Source organism: Pelobates fuscus, chromosome 7, assembly GCF_036172605.1.
Source record: "Pelobates fuscus isolate aPelFus1 chromosome 7, aPelFus1.pri, whole genome shotgun sequence".
In the NCBI taxonomy this organism is placed as follows: domain Eukaryota; kingdom Metazoa; phylum Chordata; class Amphibia; order Anura; family Pelobatidae; genus Pelobates; species Pelobates fuscus.
Window position 1 is genome coordinate 104,946,713 of NC_086323.1, and position 16,349 is coordinate 104,963,061.

General features: G+C 40.8%; 2 protein-coding genes across 3 annotated transcripts in view; one reads left to right on the plus strand and one right to left on the minus strand.

Annotated features, from left to right (window-relative positions):
* Positions 1 to 11,041, minus strand: part of IFT56 (intraflagellar transport 56) — a 35,214-nt gene extending 24,173 nt beyond the window's left edge. For both annotated transcript variants that reach the window (XM_063427403.1, XM_063427404.1), the window contains exons 1-5: positions 10,948 to 11,041; positions 8,101 to 8,238; positions 5,608 to 5,700; positions 1,393 to 1,507; positions 383 to 432 (exon numbers count right to left, since the gene is read on the minus strand). In XM_063427403.1, coding sequence (XP_063283473.1) covers positions 383 to 432; positions 1,393 to 1,507; positions 5,608 to 5,700; positions 8,101 to 8,238; positions 10,948 to 10,950 — 399 coding nt within the window. In that variant the 5' untranslated portion in view covers positions 10,951 to 11,041. The remainder of the gene's footprint in view (positions 1 to 382; positions 433 to 1,392; positions 1,508 to 5,607; positions 5,701 to 8,100; positions 8,239 to 10,947) is intronic.
* Positions 11,042 to 11,371: 330 nt separating this feature from the next.
* Positions 11,372 to 14,125, plus strand: SHLD2 (shieldin complex subunit 2). Its single transcript, XM_063427405.1, has one exon. It carries the CDS (start codon positions 11,496 to 11,498, stop codon positions 13,917 to 13,919), a length of 2,424 nt encoding a protein of 807 aa, XP_063283475.1. The 5' UTR covers positions 11,372 to 11,495; the 3' UTR covers positions 13,920 to 14,125.
* Positions 14,126 to 16,349: the final 2,224 nt, after the last annotated feature.

Sequence of the window (16,349 nt, forward strand, 5' to 3'; positions counted from 1 at the left end):
TAACACTATAGGGTCAGGACTACATGTTTGTTTACATGAAGTGTTTCTTTAAATTCATTCAGATAGATATCAATGGATACCTGGGGCTCCTGTAAGTCAGCTGAGGCCATTTTGGGAAATGAAATTTAGCACTTTTCAGCAATTTTAGTCACAAGAAAAACTCACTACAAATGATAGGAGAAGACACTCAGACGGATGGATACAAACACAAAAGAATGTTCTGATATAGAGTCAACAAACCCCAGAAGCTGACAGGGTACTATAGTTATCTTTAACATCGTGAGGTTGGATAGCCCTAATAGTTTTGATATCACAATGTATAATTGATGCAATGCTTTCAATAATAAATCCATTCATATTTCAAAAGATAAAATGTGCATACCTTATGGGCCAAATGGAACAACAAACGATTTTGCAGACGACTTTTAGGTGCTAAGGAGTTCAAAAAATTAGAATAAACAAAAAATAGGGACTCTGCAAATTCTTTTTATACCATATCTAAATTATGTGAAAATACAGAAAACGGTGTAAGCAACATTCAGCATTCGAGATATTGTGGACTACATTTCCCATAATGTTTTTAAAGCTATAATACTAGCAAAGCATTAGAGAAGATGTAGTTCAAAACCTCTGGAGCACCAAAGGATGCCTACCCTTGGCTTAAAAAATATAAACACACTGATTTTGTTTATTTTCTTGTCCAGCATAGGCCAAATGTTTCATGATAAAAGCTCTGCAACAACATAAAACTACCTTCTTAGATACAGCAGATTCAAAATCTAACAAATATGATCTACAGAACAGTAATTGTAAAAACACTTTGTGATTCATGGGTTGGACTAAAATTAGAAGACCAAAAGCAAACGTTAGGCATTGTAAATAGAGGCCCATAGAAGTTTGCAGCTAAAATAATACAGACTGGCTTCCATAATTTATACTTGCATGTAATGTTGACAAACTACTCACATCTGCCTCCACTGATATTGACCACTTAGATCAGTACAGCGGTGCAGTATGTGTCTACAATAAACAACGTCAAGTCCTACTCCAGAGTTCATCTGTTCTGTTAGTCTCGGGATAGTATTTAGAGTTTTGGGTGGAGGTGGGTTTTTTTTACCTTCTTTTTAATCAATAGCAAATATAGGCATGTGTGAACAGTTGACATTTAATGATTTGAGTATTTGTTGATGCCTATGTAACTGTATAGTAAACAAAGAATATCTTTATAGTTGTTGCATAAAATGCATACCCTGTTAAGTGTGGCTGTAATATAACATATAAAAGTGAACATAAAATGCTTTTCTTTGTACAATCATTTACACACAAAAAAAATAAATTACACAAGATATGTTATGATCGTATTACTCAAACAGAATGGCCAACTATTCTTACCTTTGTTGGCAGCCTCTTCAGCCTCTTTATACATTCCCAAAAAGAAGTAGGTACAAGCCAGGTTTACCCAGACATCTGGGTTACAACCTTCCTGCTGGCTTGCAGATTTAAAAACCTAATATAATAAAAACAGTTAGTTAGTCAATAAAAAAAAAAAAACCTCTGGTTTCGTAAAACAGTTTAAAAAGCCAAGATAAAAACAGTTTTTATTATCTTCTCATGTGCATACAAGAAACATTCACTTGCACAGGATGCGTGTGCCGTGTTAAAAGGGGCACTACAGTCACACATGTTACGTGCACTTCTCTGAAATTTGCACCACTGAATAAAACATTGAAAACATCATTAACGAAATACTATAGTGTCAGAAATACAAACGTGCATTCCTGACACTATAGATTGGAAACTACCAGTTAGGTGGCTGGCCCCGCTTGGCTCCGGTTACAAAGATATACAACTTACCCTTTTCAGTGTATATAGGAAAGCATTGGGAGGCTATTGCACATGCTGCACCAATCAACATCTCTTTATAGAGATGCATTGAATCAGTGCATTTCTGTGAAGAACGTTCATCGCCTCCATGCAGCACTTACCCAAGAAGCACCTGTAGTTTCCATCTGAGTGACTGTCACTAGAGGTTTTCCTAGGCAGTAATGTAAACACTGAATTTTCTTTGAGAAAAAAAAAAAAAAAGCCTTTAGGAACACAGTATACACACCAGAACAACTACATTAAGCTGTAGTTGTTCAGGTGACCATAATGTCCCTTTAACTTGTGTTAACCTTTATTGATGAGATGCTCCATTTTCTTTAAATTTGTATTAAAGATTTAGCAAGTTACTGAAAAATAAACTATAACTAGAAAAGCTACAATTTCTGGGGAAATTGTATGAAGTGTTCTTGCCTCCACCAGTAGTCTACAACTGAAGTGGGCGGAGTAACTGTTATCATTTATATAGCACATTTAATTGCAACGTTGTTGCACACTTACATTAAAACATACATTTATAAAAACATTAGCAGGTGTACAAAAGGCTCTGTCTATGACATCACTTGCTGCTGCAGCCTGGCATAGGTCAGAGTATTTTGGCGGTAGCCATTTCAAATGGTCGTATTTTAAAAACTATAAATCCTACAGCGAAGAGCTTTATATTGTGAGAATCACAAGACCCAGACCTACATTTTCTTGCATAGTAGGTCTCTGCAATATTAACATTGAAGGCACAGTCGCAGTTTAGAAATTGCCCTTCAAATGTGAGCTTTGCAGAGTGGAGTTTCAATGAATGTCAATGGACAGTGTGAGTTGCAAATAAATGGTCATATTGTGAAAACTATCAGGACTATTGCTTAGCTGTGACATTTTTAGTGGCAGCAGGGATAGCTGAACATTTTGATATAAGATTTGTGTAGGTGGGCCTAAAAATGAGGGAGTGGTGGCAGTTTAGAAATCATGTCCTGATTTTTCAGCTTTTGCCAGCTCCCACTCTAGCTTTGCCATTCATTCCTATGGGACAAATTTTGCCACAAGAACGACGATATTCCGAGAACCATTCGGCGAAACGTTCCACAAAGTAATAGCACACCAATCGGGAACAATCTGCATGTTTTGGTATATTTTTGTCTATATAGTGTGAAAACTGTGGGAGGAGTTAGGGTGGTAAATTTGGCTATAATAAGAATAATAATATATATGTGAGATAACATTAAGTGGTCTTGCTATGCAAGTACACTTAATAATCTAGCTAAAACAAGGCTAATCCAGGGCAAACATAGCAAATTAAGAGGAGAAATTAAACACACTTTTACGCAGCTTTCTTATGCTTTGACTCCTTGAAGTTACCTGCATTGTCTAAAGCCAAAATTGTGTTTTTTTTTTCTTCCAGAGTAGTCTATCCACCTGAAATAGTTTTCACTTTTTTCTTATTCAGCAGCGAAGACTGTCTTATATTTCCCAAAAATTCTTTCTAAGACGACTGAACAGTGGCATCACAAGGGGAGTCCGGGGGGTGCAGACCGCACCAGGGTGCATCTCGGGGGAGAGGTGACACCCCCGACACCATGCTGGGCGGCGCATCCATAAGGCGGCACAAGCGACCGCCTTAGGGAGCACCGACCTGGGGAGCGCTAGATTGGAGTGACTGTCAGGAGGTGGGCGCACAGCGCTCCCTCCTGCCAGTCACTCAGTGTAGCGTGGCCAAATGGAGCAGACCGCGGTACAGGAACTTCTGTTTCCTGTACCCGGCCGGACTGAAAGGAGGTGCTCACTGAGAGAGCACTTCCTGTCAGTCCGGCTGGGTACAGGAAACTGAAGCTCCTGTACCGTGGTCTGCTCTGCCAGGCCACACTACCAGAAAGGTAGGAGACACACCGAGGACCAAGGGAAGGAGAGAGAGAGAGGGGCACTAAGAGACGGGGGAAGAAACACTATGGGACAGGGGAGGGGGGGAAGAACACTATGGGACCGGAGGGGGTTGGAGGGGGGGCAGGAGGAAAGAACATAATGGGACATGGGTGGGGGGGAGAAAGAACATTATGGGACAGGGGAGGGGGGGGGAGAAAGAACACTATGGGACAGGGGAGGGGGGAAGAAAGAACACTATGTGACGGGGGGGAAGAACACACACTATGTGACGGGGGGGGAAGAACACTATGGGAAAGGGGAGAGTGGGGAGAAAGAACACTATGGGACAGGGGAAGACACAAGGAGGGAGAGAGAGGAACATTAAGGGGGGGCACTAAGGTACAGGGGAGGGAAGGGAAAAGGAACACAGGTGGGGGGAGCACTAAAAGAGAAGGGAGAGGAACACTACGGGGGGAGGAACATTAATGGGAAGTAAAAGAGACAACAAATGGTGCACTATATTCAACAATCAGGTGTTATTCTGGTAAAAGTCTAATATGATCCTACTCACGTTTTATAGAGCTAATGGACTAGCTCTAGTATGAAGTGCGTACAGTGGTATAATCCCCACTTATAGGATACTTGATACTTTATTTCCACATACGTAGTGTAAGAACATCTTCAACTTATGGAGCTGTTATCCCATATTCTACATTTTCGTTGGCTTCTACATACAGTCCCCCAAAAGACATTCTTGAACTCTACTACTGGACTTTTAATCACTTAGATTATATTATTATTATTTTTATCTACTTTGCTCTTTATTACTGGCGCTGCCTATCTACTACCCTTAGGGCGCACCGACCTGGGGAGCGCTAGATTGGAGTGACTGTCAGGAGGTGGGCGCACAGCGCTCCCTCCTGCCAGTCACTCAGTGTAGCGTGGCCAAGCGGAGCAGACCGCGGTACAGGAATTTCTGTTTCCTGTATCCGGCCGGACTGAAAGGAAGTGCTCACTGAGAGAGCACTTCCTGTCAGTCCGGCCGGGTACAGGAAACTGATGCTCCTGTACCGTGGTCTGCTCTGCCAGGCCACACTACCAGAAAGGTAGGAGACACACCGGGGACCAAGGGGAGGAGAGAGAGGGGCACTAAGAGACGGGGGAAGAAACACTATGGGACCGGGGGAGGAGGAAAGAACATTATGGGACAGGGGTGGGGTGGAGGAAAGAACACTATGGGACAGGGGAGGGGAGAAAGAACACTATGGGACAGGGGAGGCTAGAGAGAACACTATGGGACAGGGGAGGGGAGAAAGAACACTATGGGACAGGGGAGGGGAGAAAGAACACTATGGGACAGGGGAGGGGAGAAAGAACACTATGGGACAGGGGAGGGGAGAAAGAACACTATGGGACAGGGGAGGGGGGAAAGAACACTATGGGACACGGGAGGGGGAAAGAAGAGTATGGGACAGGCGAGACACTAGAAGGGAGAGAGAGGAACATTAAGAGGGGGCACTAATGTACAGGTGAGGGAAGGGTAAAGGAACACAGGTGGGGGGGAGCACTAAAAGAGAAGGGAGAGGAACACTAAGGGGGGGAGGAACATTAATGGGAAGTAAAAGAGACACCTAATGGTGCAACAGTATATTCAACAATACAGTCCCCCAAAAGACATTCTTGAACTCTACTACTGGACTTTTAATCACTTAGATCATATTATTATTATTATTATTTTTATCTACTTTGCTCTTTATTACTGGCGCCGCCTATCTACTACCCTCAAGGAAAATAAAATTACAGTAAATAGGATTTTTTTTTCTTTATTACATAATATTAAGTGTGAATTTTTCTATAAAGTATGAGATGATTTACCTCTAAAGACTTTTTGTAGTCTCCTAGATGGAATGAACAGTATCCAAGCCACAAGTCTGCATCCTCTTCACTCTCCCCAACTTGACGCTTAAACTGTAAGAATTCAAATACATTTTTATTAAGGAAAATAATTATCCTTGGCAATAATACTGTATTCAGAATGCTACAGAATGTTGTAGTAAGCTTTGTTTTAATACTGTAAGTAAGGTCTTAGCAAACCAAAAAATTCCATCTTCCTACTATCTTGTGCATTTTAGTGTAAAATGCTAAAAATTATTATGTTCCCAGCTCCTAAAAACAACCGAGGAATTCGAAATAGTTCTGTCCTGCTACAACATTTTTTTTTTTTTACAGTCTTTATTTTTGCGTACACAGTGAAACGTGCAAAACTTACATGAAACCTATAAGACATAAAGGCTTGTGGTGTATGGCTTCTTAATCAGGCTGTGCTAATATGTGTTAATAAAATAAAAGGAACAACAGTGTAGCTTGAACAAAAGGAAAGCCCTCCAGACAAAAAAATGAAAAATTATATTCAAGTGAGGCGAAACATGCTTAGCTAAATTGCTGTAGAGCCACTGGGTACTAATCTTAACAGTAGAATTGAATAGAGAGAAGGACACAAAGAAAGCCTTGTGTCTGAGCATCTAGCAAACTGTCTGCTCATCGCACATCAGTGTGGGGGGTCAGCCTATGCCTTTGACATGAGAAACAAGACTACCATAGGGTATGAGTCTCAAAGTCCCCAACTGGTCACTCCACCAGCCCCAGACTGCTTGTTGATCCAGAACACCTTGCCCACAGCACCAACCACCTACAGCGACCAGTGCAGGCCCTCTGGATCTACTTCTATGTTGTTGTCTCTCCTTCAGGTCGAGAGCATCCAGAGGGTGTGGACCAGGTGAAGGGTAACAACCCCGCTTTAATCGAGAGCTAGGTGAATAGCGAGTGGGCTGGGAACCTTTGTTCCGGTTCTGTGGTCTCCTTCCCGAATTCTTCCGCCACCTCTTTCTTGGCAATTGAACATTATTCATAGCTAGCTTTGACCGATGTGGTCGTCCTGGTCTAGAGCACCGGTTCAGAGCGTGTCTGCGTATTTGGCGCTTGCCTGTGTCCCAGCTTCGGTCTCTCCCAGGCGGTAAGGAATGTGTTGCTGTCAATCGCTTCTCCAGTCGGGCCCAAAATTGCTCAAACATTGCCTCTAGCCTTATCAGGGTGCGACTGGAGCAATCTTGTTGTTGTGAGCTGCATTGCGATAGGCTCCGCGGCCCAGGAAGAAATGTCTCCGCCATTTTGGCTCGCAGGAACAGAACAGAGAGGTAAGCAGGTAAGTGCTCTTTGTGCATATTAGCCCAGTTGAGCCCAGGATAATAGAGGGTGAGTAGGAGCAAGGTGAGTCCAAACAGCAATCTGTAGTGCGGCCACCTCTCCCCAGCTTGTAGGCTGCTTATGCACACCTCAGACTCAGAACGACCGAGCAGGGCAAGAGTGGACCCGGGTTCGTCAAAGCTTCCCCCATGCAGACAGCACACGGTGGGGCTAGTTGCAGCTCGAGAATCGAGGATACAGACAAAGAATCCCACAATTATTCGGGAGCTCGTTCACCAGAGCTCGTTCACCATGCGTCCTGTCGGCTTGGTGGTCAGGCTCCGCCCCCGCTACAATATTTTAAAGACCGTTACAAACCTATAAAAGGTTTGTTGGATTTATTTAGTAACACAAAAGCATTAGTTTGTCATGTAATCAATTGAAGTGCAATAAGAGTACACCTTTGTGCATGCCACAAGTCAAAAATTGTTTGGAAATAATTTAATAATTCAAAGTTAAAATGTTTAAAGGAACACTCTGAGCACCAAGACAATTCAATCGGAATGAAGCTGTTATGATGCCAGGAAGTCCTGGCCCTGTCTTACCTTCATGGGTAAAACCATTACCTAACAATTTAACCCAAACGTATTCAGCCCAGCTGCTCTCAGATCTACCTTCAAACTTCAGTTTCAGTGTGAGGCTTCAAACAAGAAGCCTCGGACAGGAGTGTCAGCGTTGGACTGGAGACTTTGTGGTTAAACTACTCATTAACGGTTGAACCCTAGAAGGTAGGCTGACGCCAGGGACTTCCTGGCACTATAACAACAACATTCCATAAGTGGTTATGTTGCCCGGAGTGTTCCTTTAATCAAAATTTTAAAATGAAAACATGAAAATAACAAGACACAAAATTGTATAATTTTTACATTCTATAGACTAGGCTTTAAATAACTGTTATTTTAAATATGCATTTTGAACAACGCTCACAATAATATAGAAAACAAAGATTTATATCTCAAGGATGTATAGAACCATAACATTAATAACAAATTCCCAGACCTCTTAGCTAAAATGTAATTTATGACATTAGGTAATTGGGTCAAGTGCACCCCTATATCAGTTATATTTACACCTTCCCTAGTATGATTTTCACAAAATCGATAATGCTGCATATATTGTATATACCTCCAGCAGTGTTATTGCTCCAGTAAAATCCCGCAATGCCAGGAGTTCATCCAATTTAGGTACTTTCTTTCCTTTCTTTTTTCGTTTATCCACCTGCTGAGGATCACTGCCCACAGCAGGCTTGGCACGTGAGAGCATCTGAAACAATTTCATATTTAGACTAATATAAATAAAAGATAACTGTAAACAATTGAAGGAAACATTTATATGTTGTATAAACTGATGACAGATGTATGCAGGAAATCTAAATAAGTACTGTCACTAAATAAAAAAAGAAAAATGTTATTAGCAGAAACATGTAATAACAAGTCTTAATGCAAACTCCTTTCTCAATAACTCTGCATGGCCTAATGTCAATTCTGTGCATATTTTCATGCACAGAGCTGCATTCCTTGGCTGAGAGCAGTCAGCTGAAGCTCTACTCCAATAAAATGCGACAGAATTGGCATGTTGCTTCTTCACCTTTGCAGATGCACGTCACCAGGACTGAAAAGAGCCTTGGCGTCCAGCAGGGACCCAGGTAAGAGGGCAAAGAGTTGAAACACTTTACCACAACTCCCAAATAAAGGCATACAAAAGGGGTCTGGCCAGTCCACTCTGTGTGACAGGACACCCCACTGTCGCCACAGCAGGCACCTGCTTAAGGAACCTTGCTCATACGGGCACCATACAGCAGGTGCCTGCTCTGTGGCTGTGCTGAAGGTCCTGGCATAGAGAGGACTTCTACTTGCATGCCCCGTACTGTTGTTTGAGCTGGGGATATAAATATTAACCCAGCCTCGGCAACAGTACAAAGCAACACGGAGCTGGAAAATAAGTACACAAAGACTGAACCCAGCAGCACCCCACTGGACACCAGTGATGAGGTTCCACTCCAGTTGTCGTGGTCAAGGTAAGAACAGGCTGGGTGGAACTCAGTGTTAAAAATAAATGTAAAGTAAAGTTAAGTGTGTGTATGGATGTAATTATGAGTGTGTATATGAATGTACGTGTTACATGAATGTTAGTACATGTGAATATGACTGTCAGTATGTGTGTTGGGGGTTGTGCAGAGAGAGACCCAATAAATTTTTTTAATAAAAAGTGCAAATTTAAATAAAAATTTGCACTTTAATAAATCAACCTTGTAACACCCCACTGGCTGCCAATCAGACACACACTTTCGTTATTTCCTGATAGTTTAGCTCAGTGGAACTCAAGAGGCATGCAACTGCCCAGAGCACCTGCCTTGCAAGACTTCTCATCGAGCTGCATTGTAAAGTCTGTAGTTAGACAGCTACAGAAAGTCTGGGGAGGGTTAGAAGAAAAGGGTTGCAAAGGAAAGGCTTCAGACAAAAGAACTGCAGCTTTTGCAAGTTGTTTTTAGATATAGCCCCAATGATGATGGAAGTATGTTGGCACTGAGCTATAATACTAAACCGTGTTTTTTATTTGGGAAGTGAAGTGTCCCTTTCAGCGCCAGCCTTAGATGTGTGTGCGAGCTGTTCGGCCGCACGGTCCATGGCTAAAGGGGCACTGAGTGGATGACATAGCTTGTACACACAGGAGCTGGTCTACATTTACCCCGCTGTGTGGATATTGCTAAGGCTGGCCATATAGCATTCGTGGTACAGTGTAACATCCACAAAAGAATACTCACTTGTTTGTTTTCCTTCTCGTGTGGGTCGGCGGTGCAGTGGCAGAGCTTTCAAAGCTTGGAGCCGCTGCACCAACAAGAAGAGAGTGGGCGGTTGTATATGACATCACATCATAACCCTGCGTGACATCCTCGCAAGTAAGGGACGTGTGGGGGACTATAATTCAGTAAGGTTTAGGGGTAGGCCGTCTCGTTGTGACCGGTGTTTTGTGCACCCATGTGCTGCAGGTCATTACATGGTCGTAGGGCACCCAGGTCTTGCAAGAGGAAGCTACAACACTGATACAGGAAACGTGGCAGGGTTATATTGTCTGGTAACTGCTGCATACTGAGGGGGAAGCAGGAAGGCGTCCCACTTTCCCCAACCACTAGACACCAGGAACTGCAGTGCCTCCACTCCCTCTCCAGTGCCCATAACGGAAAGAGATAACTGACTGCCTGTATTTAGGGCCATATCTTCCACGAGGCTAACAATGCATTTACCTTGGGCGGCAAAAAAACGCTGCCCGCCAAGTGCCCCGTCACATGCCTTGTTAGCCTCTTTCATGGGGGGCCCAAGAGCTGGCCGACTGGCAGGTGGCAGCTAATAATCCGGGCAGGTGGCAAGGGAGAGCCATCCTTTGTGTGTATGAGTGTCTGTGAGTGTGTGTCACTGCCTGTACCTGTGTGTATGAGTGTCTGTGAGTGCGTGTCACTGTTTGTACCTGTGTGTATGAGTGTCTGTGAGTGCGTGTCACTGCCTGTACCTGTGTGTATGAGTGTCTGTGAGTGCGTGTCACTGCCTGTACCTGTGTGTATGAGTGTCTGAGTGCGTGTCACTGCCTGTACCTGGGTGTATGAGTGTCTGTGAGTGCGTGTCACTGCCTGTACCTGTGTGTATGAGTGTCTGAGTGCGTGTCACTGCCTGTACCTGTGTCCGTGGTTGTGACTGCCTGTGTCTGGCTGCCATTAACTGTTTGTGTGTTTGTGACTGCCTGTGTTTGCCTATAACTGTTTGTGTGCATATTATAATTTCTGAGAGTTTCCAGACATGTTTTACTATAACACAGAAACAGCATAACGCAGATGTAATGTCTTTCGATGACTCCATTCTGGCAGCTATGAAGAACTGATATGGCACAAGGCGCACTATTCATTAATAACACGATATATTTAATTAATATCCCTCCCTCCAGGTGCGGACATGCTCACTACAGCCTATCCCTCCTCACCATCTTCCTCCCGGGATCTTGTACTCCACCAGTGGGGGCTGAATTAAATGATGCCCGTCGAGCCTATCTGTACAACAACACAGTTAAGACCGCAGCGACTCGTTACCATGACAACGAGAGTCGCGCATGCGCCGTAAGTGGATCCCTAACCACGTGACAAGCCAGGTTGCCATTGCAGTCAATGGGTTCTGTGAACAAAACAAAAGGGATTCAAAAGGGTGTCCATGCCAGAAATGCGTGTTTAATTTTTTTTTTTTTAAATACACGGTTTATTTAAAAACCTTCCTTATTGAAAACATTAAAAAGGGCCGATTGATTCGGAATCGAGGCTTGGAACGCAAGCCGTGAATCGAGGCTTGGAACGCATTCTCCGTCACCCGCATTCTACTGTCACCTGGAAGTAAACAGAACGAGGAAGCGTTGAGTGAGCCGCATGTTGTGTGTGGAACAGAAGGCATAGTACCATGTTGGTCAGTGCTTTGAGGAGACCGCATTTAGTGGACTAGGTTACATTAATAGGCAATGGGTCATTAAAATTAACACAAAGGATGTCCAAGCAAGGAGCAGTTCATGTGTTTATTGGAGCCCCAGTTATTTTATCCCATGCGGTGGACAGAAACGAACAGCATGCTTCAGATGGTGATATGCCCAAGTGGAATGAACTGCTTTACATAAATAATGACAATATCTCATGTTTAGAAACAGACTGCCACGCTTCATATACCACCTCGAAATATAATGAATTAGATGCTGACATCGTTGTGAAGAATAAATCTGAGGCACAATCTGTTGAAAGAAACAGCGATGTGCGTGCCTCTGATCTGCTCTCCATGTCACGCAGTTTTCCTAATTTTAAAAGTGAAGAACATAAACGTCAGCATGACGGCAGTATAGCTGCTTTGGTATCCAGCACAAAACAGTTACAGGTAATTACCAGTCCTCAAAGACCTGTGCAAAATGTTGGTGACATTATTCAGGATTACCTAGATGCTATCTTTCCTAGACGACCAGAGCACCTGGAAGAGAAAGGAGTACCTAGTGAGTATAGGGAGGTGACTACAACAGATATTGAGTTTCAGACTGTTTTGACATCGAGCCAGATTGCCCACCATGGTCACAAGGTGATTTCTGAGCATGGTGTTACCTGTACCCAAACAGAAACTAAAAGTGAAGATACAAATGCTCAATTTAGTGAACCATGCATTTGCCAAGAAGCCATCGCAAAAAAATGTATTTTGCGGGACAAATATGAATGTTGTGATGACTCTCTAGAACTTTTTACACCAACATCGGAAGATTCTTATCAAGCCCCATCCTCTAAACATCTCCCACGCAATCAGGAAGATGTGAGAGAGTTGTCAGGGTTATCAAACCTTCATTTTGGGGAACCTAGTCATTCCTATAATTTAAAAAATGATGCATCCAAAAGACCTAGAGTTTTCAAAGACATGTGTCCCTCTTCATATTCTCTCTCTGGAATGCAACAGAAGTGTAAAAAATATAAACTATCCAGCTCACCAAATAAATTAAATTTAAAAATGAGTCAAGATACTTTACTAAAATGGTTTGAATCATTAGTAACTCTTAAATACTGTTCTGACAAAGCTAAAGAATACAATATATTAGCAGTAGTAGTGCACCCCTGTCATATAAAGGAAGTCCAAGTAAAAACGAAACCAAATGCTGGTATTTCCATTCCGTTGGCAACCATTGTTGTTTTGGATCACTCAGTGGTTGAACGTAAAGTAGTGTTGTGGAGATCTGCTGCATTTTGGACTTTAGAAGTGTTCCCTGGAGATATAATAATTCTCAAACACTTAATGGTTTGTGACAATAGATGGAATGACGAAACAGTACTGCAATCAACTGCTAAAAGCACATTTTTAAATCTTGGTAGCTGTTCGATTTTGTGCCAAGACAGCTCAAGGACTGAATGCACAGTTCTTAAAGACCTGTTGGATTATATATCTACCAAGCATCACTATCTCAGAGATCTTCCACCACGGAAGCCTAAGAACATGGGATCTATACCATATTTGAAGATTGAGCAGATTCAACCAGAAAATTTAGTTCATTCAATATTAAAGGTTACTGATATTTCCATTTTAACAGAGTGCATTTATCACTACAAAGGACAGAAGCAAAATAAAATAATTCTGGCTGTAGAACAGATTAAAGGGCATACAGGCACCATTGTCCTATGGGGAGCCTGTATTTCTTGGCTTGATTGGATAAGACCAAAGAGAGACCACATTTGGGAATTTAGACACTTGTTTTCCCACAGAAATTCAGTTTCTGGAGACATAGAATTGCACACTACCCCTTGGTCATCTTGCGAATGCTTGTTTGATGATGACAGTCGGGCTGTTGACTTTAAAAAGTGGTATCTTCGAAACGAAGAAAGTAACACAAAAGAAATGGATCTTGTATGTCTCCTAGATGAGAAATACACTGGTGACATTGTGCTTAAAGCATCTATTTCAGAGTTGCTATTTCCTATGTTGCATCACCAGCACATCTCAATGGATATGAGAACTCCCTTTTCACATATAATGGGGTATTTACCTAAAATCATATGCTCGGGCTGTGGAAAGTGCCAAAAAGAGCTAAGGACAGATGAAAATCATGTTTATGAACAGTGTCTTAGCTGTCTACCATTCAACAAAGTAACAGATTTTTATAGGCCAGCAGTAATGACTATTAAGAATAAGGAGTGTGAAATTCGTGTTCGTGTGTCTTCAAATATTCTACAGAAAATCTTTCTAAACATACCTCCCAGTTCACTCAGTAAAGCTGTGTTATGCTCTAGTACCGTGACATATGCAATGGTTGTAGCAGATCTGTGCCACTCTCTTTTAGCAGAAACTAGAGAATCTTACATTTTAAAAATAAGTAGCCGCTTTTTGCTTGATGAAAACAGCATTCCATTAGAGCAGGAGTTTAATTTACTGGACTTTAATATCAGTATTTAAATAAACACATCCAGTATTGAATGCAATTTTGTTAGCTATGCTGTACTGATCCAGAAAATAACCCTAAATTAAATACTTTTTATTTAAAATATTTACAGTGAACAGTTTTTTTTAGTTTTGCACATATTTGCATATAACACTGACATGTTTTCCAGCTGAATTATTTTGAAAGGATTCAATCCACTCCATTAAAGATGGAATTTATTACAAGAGGTATACTTAAAGGGACACTATAGTCACCTGAACAACTTTAGCTTAATGAAGCAGTTTTGGTGTATATAACATGCCCCTGCAGCCTCACTGCTCAATCCTCTGCCATTTAGGAGTTAAATCCCTTTGTTTATGAACCATAGTCACACCTCCCTGCATGTGACTTGCACAGCTTTCCATAAACATTTCCTGTAAAGAGAGCCCTATTTAGGCTCTTTATTGCAAGTTCTGTTTAATTAAGATTTTCTTATCCCCTGCTATGTTAATAGCTTGCTAGACCCTGCAAGAGCCCCCTGTATGTGATTAAAGTTCAATTTAGAGATTGAGATACAATTATTTAAGGTAAATTACATCTGCTTTGAAAGTGAAACCAGTTTTTTTTTTTTCATGCAGGCTCTGTCAATCATAGCCAGGGGAGGTGTGGCTAGGGCTGCATAAACAGATACAAAGTGATTTAACTCCTAAATGACAGTGAATTGAGCAGTGCAATTGCAGGGGAATTATCTATACACTAAAACTGTTTTATTTAGCTAAAGTAATTTAGGTGACTATAGTGTTCCTTTAAATTCTGGTAACTGAATAGCAGTTCTTTATTTTACATCTTTGGGAAAATCACCATTCAATTGCAAGATATATGGTTATCTGTTTAAACAGAATCAAGACATTAAATCAGTCCAAATAATCTCACTTGATCGTTTGGTTCTTTGAATCAGTGATTTTACTCATATTCATAACATATCTCCCAAAACTATGGGAATTGGCATGACAGTTACAATTTTGATTAATTCAAGGTTATTTACTAAAGTGTGAATTGTCAGAAATTCTAAGTGAGTTTCAATTTGCAGACCAAAGTTACCAAACTAAAAACGTAGTGGACACGGAGAACTCTGGACACAACACAGGAAAAATGCAATAAAGTAAACAAAATGTAAACTAATATAAAACACTTAGCAACAGGTAACCTACATATTCAGCCCATCTGACAGGTTGTAAATGCATTTTGTGTGGAGCAAGAAAGCTTTACAGGAAATAAGGCTCATATAATCTTCATTAAAGGAACCCTCTATAACATTATAAATACATTTTTATAATGTCAGTTTTCCTCTGCTCATTTAATTTATCGGATCTCTACAGAGAAAAAAGGGAATAATTTATATATTTTATCAACTGGCTGCTCATCTTCTGAGATCGTCTTATGGATAATGTTTGGACACTATAATATCTTTTTTTTAATGATAGGCCCCAAGCTCAACCACAGACCATTAAATCAGATTTATTTATTTATTTAAAAATGCAGTTACAAATCACATATACATTTCACTTCCATACCAGCAACAATAGTGCACCAGACAATGTTTTTATCTATAAGACACACTTATCACTAAGCTTCATAGTTCCCTATCCAGGTTTACATAAAACTGGCAGATACAGAAGCAAAATGTACATGGAGATGATAGAAAAAAAAAGGAAGAATATAAATCAAGAGAAAATGGAAACACACACTTAGGCCTCGATTTAATATTGTTTGATACGCTTTCTAAATGATTTAATATATTTGAATCATGTTTTTAAATGATTTTTTCAACATATTAAACTATAAAAATTACATTGATATATATAAAAAAATTAAGTATTAAAGAATTTAAATATTTTTTGTAATATTAAATTATTTTAAAAGGGTATCAAAAAACATTCTATAATATGGAAAGCTTATCCAACAATATTAAATAAAGGACTTAGTTCACGCAAGTTGCATTAAACCCCATAAATGACTCTTACTTGTGTATTCGTTTAAAGAAACAGTTGCAGAACCTGAATTTGTTAGTTTTTGGGTCAAGCTTTCTCTTTCATATTGAAAGACCAAAGTATCCTTGATCACAGAAAAAAAGGCTTGGTCTTGGATCACCTTCCAGTTGTGCAGTACCGCTGCATCAGTGGCCACGAAGGTATGATTTATAGCATGGATAAATAGCTTAGACATCTGTGGGTACATGCCTAGAAGGACTGGTTTATTTGGCAAACCATATTTAGCAATTTCTTAATATACAAGCCAACCATAAATGCCTCAAAGTAAATATTTGATATTACCGGCAAGCATGCAAAAAGTGTCCAATAGAGACACAACTTCTGAAGGATTAAAAATGTCTATATAATAATAATTATATAAAAAAAAAAGTGTACATGGCACTTTTATACCATATATATAATTCATTAAAACAC

Coding starts and splice junctions, on each gene's coding strand:
- SHLD2 (XM_063427405.1), top strand. CDS start 11,496: ATGTCCAAGCAAGGAGCAGTTCATGTGTTTATTGGAGCCCCAGTTATT.